We start from the raw sequence: 9,736 nt of genomic DNA on the forward strand, positions 1-9,736 counted from the left end.
CCCCCCCCCCCAGAAATTCTAAAAGCTAGGTCCTTGACATTTTGGAGGATCTGTCCCAATACTTCTACCTTGGAACATAACACAGACCAATGCTGGTAAGACATACTGTCCCACCATATTTTTTCTTATTTCTGAGCTTTGCTTCTAATAATTATTTTGCTACATAAAAGCCTGAAAACTGTCAAAACCTATTCCTATCGTGACTGTTCAAGAGAGGTTCATAAACAGGTCTTTCTCTTCCACAAAGAACACAGCATAAGAAGAACCAAATGATTACACCTGCTGTTCTTGTAATTTCAAGAAGAAAAATATAATAAAGCAATCAATGGAAGACTGCAAATTGTTTGGAGGCTTTTTTCCATCTAGCTAATATTTTAGCAACATGAGCTTTGAAACTTGTCTGTTGTTGTAAGGTTTCGTTAATGCTAAAGTCTCAAGATATTCAAGAAAAGCAGAACTATTCACAACTTCTGCTTAAGATTTGGCCATAATTAAAAGATGTAAAAGTAGATAAGGTAAGCATTTTATTACCTTTTCAAATCCCCAAGGAAGTGTCCAAAAAACTGTTTACTTCTTGCTAAACAGCTGGTACTGTTGCACTTCAGAACCAGCAATAACCGAGCAATGGGTCAAGCAGCCATTATACAATCAGCACCTTCTCATCTCATTGTTATGCTTCAGTGATGGAAGCTAAATGCCTTGTATCTTTATATAAAGCTGATGGAGGGTTTGAGATATTACTACTCTTTCTTTTCATGATACTGCTTGGCTTTGTTAAGGAGGGTACAAGGGAAGGAGTGTCTGTTTTTTCAATTGAGTGCTTCTGCCCAAGTACCTTAATAGCACAGTGTATGGCTGGGCACCAGGAATTGTGGGTCCTTTTCCAAATCAGGGTGCAGAGGCATCTTCTAATACTTAACAAGTCCACTTGAGATCTTTGTCAGGCAACCTGCCAGTACTTGTTACCAAGCTTTCAAGATTGAAATAAACACACATACACCCACCAAAACTGCTGAATGGTTACTCATAAACAGTGTGAGTGGGATGGGACCAACACATCTCAATGCTCTGGACAGTTCAGAACTTTTCATTAAGGAAAGGAGAAGAAAAGAGAACAAAAAAAAAATTGCAACACTGACCTCAAGCCAAATGAATACAGATCAAATTGATTTTGAAAGTAAGGTTTAGATGAGCCATATGTTTTAAGTGACATGGGATAATTTTTTGGTTGGTTGGTTTTTATTTTATTATTTATTTGAACTGAATAGGGTTGAAATTATTACAGGTTGATTACTTTTAGTGCTAGTTTCATACCATGGTGTGGATGAGTTTTAAAACATTGTAAAAAGGCAGGGTCAAATGTAAATAGTGCAATATTTGATTGTGTAAACAGCTAAAGAACAGTTTAGAACACAAAATGAAGACACATCAAGAAACATGGTTTAAGCAGGTTGAGCAGTTACACAACTGGAAGATTATTTTAATATATAATAGTGCTAACAGCCATTTGACCAGTATATTGGTTTTGTCCCCTAATACACTTAGATGAGATTTTTGTGGTGGTTTAACCCCAGATGGCAACTAAGCCCCAGGCAGCTGCTCACTCACTCCATCACCCGCAGGATGGGGAGAGAATCTGAAGAGTAGAAGTGAAACAACTCATTAATTTTGTCACTTCAGTAGCTAAAGTAAAAGGTGCACACATGAGCAAAGCAAAACAAGGAATTAAGTCACCACTTCCCATGGGCAGGCAGGTGTAAAGCCATCCCCAGGAGAGCAGGGCCCCATCATGTGCAGTGGCTACTTGGGAAGACAAACACCATCACTCCAAATGTCCCCCCCTTCTCCTTCTTTCCCCGAGTGTGATGCCATATGGTACGGAATATCCAATACAGCTAATACATGCAACTAAGCACTACAGCAGCTAAAACCATGTGGAATTGCTAGACACTCTTTCTGTATCAAAATAAATAATGCTTTTCCTCACTTTTGTAGAAATAAATATTGTTATCATGTACTACTGGAAAAGCATGTTTCCACACTTTACCACTTCTTATACTCTGTCAAGTGTAGTATACTCTTTTGCCTTTATGATAGTTCTGTAATAATCTAACCCTGTTTTAGTCAATACTTTAGGGTGATGTACAAAATTATGACAGGACTGGCAGTAAGAATGGCAGCTCTACCTCAACTTAAAAAAAAAATCTAAAAAATTTTACAGATCTTAATTCTTATAAGAATGGAAATATTTCTCTACATAATTGAAATAGTTGATAAATAACTTTAAAAATCCCAGACTCTCATAATTTGTGAAAAGAAGTGAAGCTATCAAAAATAATCACTGAACCACAGAATCATTTAGGTTGGACAAGACTGGATGTGGCACTTTGTGCCATGGTCTCATTGATACAGAGGTGATTGATCAAAGATTGGATTCAATCTTGGACATCTTTTCACAGAATCACAGAGTTAACTAGCTTGGAAAAGACTTTTGAGATCATCAAGTCCAGCCTATGACCTAACATCACCTTGTCAATTAGACCATGGCACTAAGTGCCACATCCAGTCATTTCTTGAACAACTCCAGGGATAGTGACTTTATCACTTTCTTAAGCAGTACCTTCCAATGCTTGACAATCCTTTATGTGAAGAAATTCTTCCTGATGTCCCACCTGAACCTCCCATGGAGCAGTTTGAGGCCGTTTCCTCTCATCCTGCCACTTGTTGCCCGGGAGAAGAGGCCGACCCCCACCTGGCTATAGCCTCCTTTCAGGCAGTTGTAGAGTGTGAGGCCATCCCTGAGCCTCCTCTTCTCCAGGCTAACACCCCCAGCTCCCTCAGCTGCTCCTCACTTGTGCTCCAGACCCTTCACCAGCTCTCTTGCCCTTCTCTGGACATGCTCCAGCACCTCAGTGTCCTTCTTGTAGTGAGGGGTCCAGAACTGGACACAGGATTCAAGGTGTGACCTCATCAGTGCCAAACAAGGAGGACAATCCCTGGTCCTCCTGGCCACACCATTGCTGATCCAGGGCAGGATGCCATTGGCCTTCTTGGCCACCTGGGCACACCCTGGTTCACGTTCAGTCGCTGTCACCAGCACCCCCAGGTCCTTTTCCGGTGGGCAGCTTTGCAGCCACTCTGCCCCAGCCTGTGGTTGTTGTAACCCAAGGGCAGGACCCAGCACTTGGCCTTGTTGAACCAGTAATATTACAATACAAATCAGAAAGTTCAAAAACATCTGAAATACATTCAGTTTTAATAACTAGGAAGTTGGGAAATGTATTTGTTTGTAACAGCACATAATGTAATAATGTATAATAAACAACTATTGAGAACTGAGTTACCACTCTAAAATTTTTTTCAATTCTTTTGATTTTTTTCTACTCTCAAAACAACTGTGAAAATGTTTTCATTTTGCTCTCCTCTACATTAAAAAAGAAATCATATTTTGTCTTAAATATTGCACTCTGAAATGTAAAAAAAAAAAAAAAAAAAAAAAATCCACAAACCCAAAAAATATAAGAAATGTTTTACTCCAGTCATGCTTGAATTTTGTCCCAGTCATTGATGATGCAGGTTCTTCATCTGAATGAGTAAAACAGTCAATGTGACTGCAGACAAGTCTACAAGTTTCTCAGCATTTGAACTAACAAACTGACAATGGCTTGTGGTGGCTTTTGGGGTTTTTTCTGTGATTTCTTCCACTTATGTTTTCCTTAAGATGACTTCTGAATTTTTAAATTATTAGGGAATAATTTATAACTTTGGAATTTCTTACTGATATTCTAACAAAATACTAGGATTACTTTGTGACATGATATCCTGCTTTATGAGTACAACAGAAAAGTAACCTAAGTTGCAGCTAGGATCATGACACCTTTTTTTCTTTTTATATTAATAAATTTTGGAAGAGGGCAACAAAGCATAATTTAATTCCTAAAAGGCTTTCAGGGAAGTTAATGAAAAACCTACTCTGATATTAAAAAAAAACCCCAACAAACATCATGGAAAAAAAATTCAGCGCAATCATCTCTTTTCAAGTGCTAAACTTAAGTGAAGAGGTTGACAGACGGGTTGCGGCAGTGCCTGCCTTAAGCACTGAGAGGGGGACCCAAGCCTTCAAGATACCCTACAGACACAGCCCCCGCCCGCCCCTCCAGGAACATCTCCACAGCCCTACACCAGCGAGGTGCATCTGCATACGTGTGCTGGTCACAGTGGTTCGGTTCTCAGCCGAACACCAACGCCTAGTAGCAACAGTTCATTTTAACCAGATACGGCGGGAAGAAAAAGGGATGAAGTAAAGCCAGCACTAAGTACGGGGCTTGTTGCAGTTGAGAATTACTCGGGGGGAAGATCGTATTCCGCCTCTCCCAGAGGCGCCCACTCTCTGCCATCAGTCACAGAGCTCGAAACAAACCCCTTCGCCGCTCGCTGGGCGTGCGTGATCGATCCCAGCACAGGGCGCCCCGGAGCAGCACCAAGGCTGTGGGCTCCGGGCGGAGAGAGGCGGAGAGAGCCCGAGGGGCCCGGCGGCTTCTGCTCCCCCCGCGGCGAGCTCCAGGCGAGGCGGCCCCCCCGCAGCAGTGCCAGCCCGGCCCGGCCCGGCCGCCGCAGCTGCGGTGAGTCAGTGGGCACTAGGGCACCGCTCCTGCCAGCTGCATCCCGCCCGCCGAGCATCCTCCGGCGGGGGAGGCGCTGGCTCCGTGCACCGTCCTCCTTCTGCCGCGGCCGGCAGGGACCAGCATCAGCACCGCCGGAGACCCCTCCGGAGCGGCGACGCTTACCTTGGGGCTGGAGCTGCTGGTCTGGGTCTCCGCCTCAACGCTGCAGCAGTGGGGCGTCCTGGACCGGGCGGAGGCGCCGCCGGACTCCCTGCGCTCCTTGCGGCGGGGGCCGGCGGAGGGCGGCGGCTGCCGGCTCTGGTAGGCGAGGACGGAGGGGATGGAGTCGGCCGCGTCTGTCTTAACGAAGAGGCCGTGCAGGGTGGTGGTGCCCTGCGAGATCGTGGTGGTCTGGTGGGGGGAGTTGGACTCCTCCGAGTCCCGGCAGTATATCACACCGCTATGAGAGACGTGGATGCTGGGTGCGCAGCCCATCCCTTCCCTTCCCAGCCACCCCGCCCCGCTGCACCGCCGCTCGGCTCGGCTCGGCTCGGCTCCGCTCCCACCTGCCGCCCGCCCGCCCGGGCTGCGGGGCCGCCGCCCCTGCGCCGCGCACCCCGCGCCGCCGGCACCGGCGCCTCCCCCCGCCGCTGGCACTGCCCCGGCCACTCCCGCCCCTGCGGCGCCTCCCCGTCACCCCCGCCCGCTCCCCGCGCTGCCTCCGGGGTCCCCAGACCCGCCAAGCCCCTTCCCCTCCTCGGCAGCGTCTTACGAAGCGCCTGCGACCACCGGGCTGTGTCCACCTGGGGTGGGGGGAGGAGGATGAGGACAAGGATGAGAAGAAGGTTGAGAAGGATCATCACCGGTGGTGCAGCCCCCTCGCGACCTAGGCAGAGGGTCTGCTTTCAAGCCTCCCGTATGGATAACATTACACACACACACACCTCCCCTGCAACCTCAGTTATGCTAAATACTTTAAAAGAAAGAAGTTACAAACACTTATTTTGACAGTCAAAATGTGCCCTAGCCATGGGTGAGCAAATCTCAGCTGTTTGGAGGTACTGAAGGGAGCAGTTCAGAGCCACATAGCACTCACTGCAAGTTAAGGAAAAAAGGCCAGAATTGTTTCACAATTCTTAATGCTGTTTTTCAATTAAGCCAGCATTCAATGACACAAGTTGCCATTTTACCCTAGGTGTCTGATAGCTGCCAATCCATGCTTCCAGTCCCTGGGGAGATAATCAAGAAAAATGTTTAATGCTACAGAGATTTACACACCTTCTTAGCTTTCCACAGTGAATAGTTTCATTGACCTCAGTGAAACTATGTAGGAGGTGTAAAGCTAAACATGGAGGTTTTAAGTCTTTGCAAGATTTTAGTTTAAATCTCTCTGTTTTCAATGGCACATCATAAATCCTTCAAGAATTGGTAATGTCATCCCAGCAGTATGCTTCCTGCCTAATAAAACATTTATCTGATACCCAGTCACCAAGGAACGCTTGTGTATACACCTTTTCTTCCTCTTGGAATATTACCTGATGTTTGACCGCTATTTCTCCACCTAGTTTTAGTGAGTGGTATAAAAATACCAGAAATGTGAAGCGTGGTTGGTGCAAGGATTATGATGTTGAATGACAAAATGGTCTGAATATGTTATTTTGGTTCTTAATGCTTTTGAAGCACTTTCATGAATTAGATATCAGTTTATTCATAAGTGATGAGTTCACAGCTAAAATGCCTCAGTTTAGAGAGACTTCGAGCCTTTAGCCTCTGTCTCTCTTGATCCAGTTCATGGGTCATTGCAATTATGGCAATATAGACAGGCACTAATCCATCAGGAAACTGGACTGAGATCATCAATCTGTTTGACCAAGTATTTTCAGATTTCCAGTTGCCACAGTGAACTCGTGTTGGCCCTGGTGATCACATTTTTCTAGTTAATTGTTTTCCCCACTAGTTGTCACTGTTCACAAATAAACTTGTGGCTTACATCCTGCATATGCTACATATTTGCATGTTTGCCCATTGCCAAAGTGCTCTGCTGGTGGCTATCTTTGAGGACAACCTTGAAGATAGGCTCAGTATAACTAAAATGAAGCAGACTGTGTTTCATCACTCAACCATGTAGCCTTTCTTGCTGCTTAGACTGCAGTTCTGGATGAGACCTCGCTGCCTCCCAGAGCATAATGCACTTAGTTGCAGATGAACGTGTCCTAAAACCTCAGCTAATAAGAGGAGCAGTCAGTTTTATGCATTCCTTGCAATACTCTCAAGTCTCTCTTCCTTTCTATTAATGGTTGGGAAATTTAAGTTGGGGATTTGAGCTGCCTGCCCTACATCACAACTGAGATTTGGAAGAGAGCCAGGAGCACAGGAATGCCATTCAGAACCCATACACTTGTGGGGTACACCCAAAACCCATCGCTTTTGGGTAAGCAATGTTACCCAAAAGACCTCTAAGATTTGCTGAGTATCTAGTTTGATACTTTTTTTCATGGAATTTTATCCATCCCAGGTATCAACAGCACTTAGAATTTTAATAAAGGATATGAACATAAACCATATCTTGACTTTGCAGCATGAGCTTGGCGAAAATACTATGTCATACCCTAAACTGTGTTGCTAGCTATTCACAGTCCCTTTTTCTGAATTGATATCAATTATCAGATAAGTTATTTTGTTAGTCAGTCAATACTCAAGTTTCCTTAACATCCTAGTATTCCGGTTTCTGCCCTGTTCCTATTGAATCCTGTGACAACTTTGCTATTGATTTCAGACAGCATTTCAGGAATCTGCCCATTCTCACATGGACTTCCCTTGCTTAGGTATACATCTGAGTTGATGCCAGAAATTAAGTTGTAGTAATAAGAAGTCACAGTTCTGGAGAAGGGTTGCTAAATGCAGCCCTCAAGCAGCAACCCCCATGCTGTTTACTTTAGGTTAATGGCGAAAGAGCACAATTAAAGAGAATGAGCCTCTCTGTGCAAAGTGCCAGAGTGCTTGAGAGGAGTGAAGGCTGCAGGATGGGGAACTATGTGACTGCTGAAAAGCAACAGAAAAGTGGGAAGAGTAACAATGCTTTGCCTGACAGCAGCATCACAAAATCATAGAACCAAAGGATGGTTGAGTTTGAAAGCAGCATCTGGTCAAATCCCCCACACACCCAAGAAGGGCCACCTACAGCTGGCTGCTGGGGATGGGCATATCTGGATGTATTTTTTTGTATCTCCAAGTATGAAGACCACACCTCTAGACTTCCTATTCATTCCAGTGCTCAGCCACCCTTACAGTTCCCTGCTGATGTTCAGAGAGAATTCCCCATTCTACAGTTTGTTCCACATCCATTGCCTCTGGACCTGTCACTGGGCACCACTGAAAAGGAGTCTGTCCTCCTTGCATCCTCCCTCCAGTTATACATTGATGAGATACGCCCTGAGCCTGCTCTTCTCCAGGCTCAACAGTCTCAACTCTCAGCCTCTCCTCAGAAGCATGGTGCTCAGGAGGAACTGAGAGGGACAGAACAAGAAAGTGATGATCAATGTGAGCAGAAGTTGGAGTGGAGCTGTGTGAATGGCTGCAGAGGGGAAGTATGTCTGTCACTGAAGTAGGAACTGAAGGAAAGTTAAAGACTCCTTTTCCTACCATCAGTGCTCTTCCTGCATCTTGCCTGGGAGAAGACAACCATGGATTTACTGAACAAGGAGAAAGAAGGACTATTTAAAACACACGCATGTACACTTGCACCACCTCTTATAGCACACTCCAGTCATGCCTCTGAAGTCATCTTGCTGCAGTATGCCCTGACTGATGAGCACTAAAGCAGAAGGCTTTACTGCAAGTAGCATGTGCCAGCCAAGACCTACAGAACGGACAGATATACTGAACTAGAATCTGCCCTCAGAAACGCATATTTAGTATGGCCCCAGAATGAAGTCAGTGCATCCAGCTACAGGAAAATATTCACATGTATCAGTTTTTCCACTACTAAAGAGCCTTTGCTGGCTTTAACTGCAACTTTATAAATCTTAACTAATTTTATGCTCACAGGAAACCAATTTTTTACACCAGACTAATTTCAGCATGATGAATTTAAACATATGAGTGATTCTGGAAGCCAGCAGTGGGACCCTGAAGCATCTTGTATTTTTGGGTTTTTTTTCGAGTAGAAAGTAATGGATATACATTCTCTATGGTGTTTACGCCTGCAAAGCCCTCCAGAACGAAGAAAATATACTCCTCAAAACTTGATATCCCTTCCAAAGCCACTCATAGGCTTCCCTTTGACCTCAATATTAAGGCGTTATGCTACGAGTAGATTGCTAAGATAATGTCGGCACTATTGGAAGTATCATCTGTAAATCCCAGTTCATTGCAGTAAGAATATACTACTTCAGAGGTCGTATTTTACAGAGACTTGAAAATCTGGTACTTGACAACCCCCTATTGAAGACAGTTACCTCTATTCATGGTTCATTTACTGTAAAACCAGTTTAAGAATGTATAAATAAGCCTGTACAAAAAAAAATTTACTAGGCTCTTAGGAGGCTCAACAGTTTCTCACTCCTTTCATATTGGTCCAAAAAATTTCTTAACTACAGTAAAATCTAACATCCTGTACACCCAGATTACAGCAAAGTCAATACCTAAAAATTATCTAAATTATCCAGACTATGTGCACTGTTTCTAACTTAAACTAGATACGAGAAAAATAATCATGAGAGCTAGAATAGAACTTTTCTTTGTACACTTCTGTTGAATTTTAAAACCCCCCATCTTTATGGTACTTTGATAATGAATAATATATTATAAAATGCTAACTTCATGCTTTTACTCATCAACAATACAAGAAATTATGGCACTTGGAAATCAAAAAGATTATTTAATACAAGAGGTGAAGGTTACTTTTGCTTGAGAAAGAGCAAAGTGTGGTTTTCAGTCCACAAATCCAATTACTCACTCAACAAAAAAATAAAGAGGAACATCACTAGCACCAATGACGTCTCTCAAACTCAACCTAAACGCAAAATATTCTTTTTTAAATTCTTGCACCAAATTCCTTTAATTTCATAACTTTGAAAAATCACTCATTGCAGCAAAACTGTGTTTTAATTTACCATACTGTGAATAACAGT

At 43.8% G+C, this 9,736-nt stretch overlaps 1 protein-coding gene across 2 annotated transcripts in view; it reads right to left on the bottom strand.

Annotated features, from left to right (window-relative positions):
* Positions 1-5,158, bottom strand: part of PDE8B (phosphodiesterase 8B) — a 71,040-nt gene extending 65,882 nt beyond the window's left edge. For both annotated transcript variants that reach the window (XM_042028888.1, XM_042028887.1), the window contains exon 1: positions 4,788-5,158. In XM_042028888.1, coding sequence (XP_041884822.1) covers positions 4,788-5,099 — 312 coding nt within the window. In that variant the 5' untranslated portion in view covers positions 5,100-5,158. The remainder of the gene's footprint in view (positions 1-4,787) is intronic.
* Between the last annotated feature and the right edge of the window lie 4,578 nt (positions 5,159-9,736).

This window comes from Corvus kubaryi, unplaced genomic scaffold (genome assembly GCF_017639235.1).
Source record: "Corvus kubaryi isolate FWS band 111438036 unplaced genomic scaffold, C.kubaryi_AGA036_p1.0 37308, whole genome shotgun sequence".
Lineage (NCBI taxonomy): Eukaryota > Metazoa > Chordata > Aves > Passeriformes > Corvidae > Corvus > Corvus kubaryi.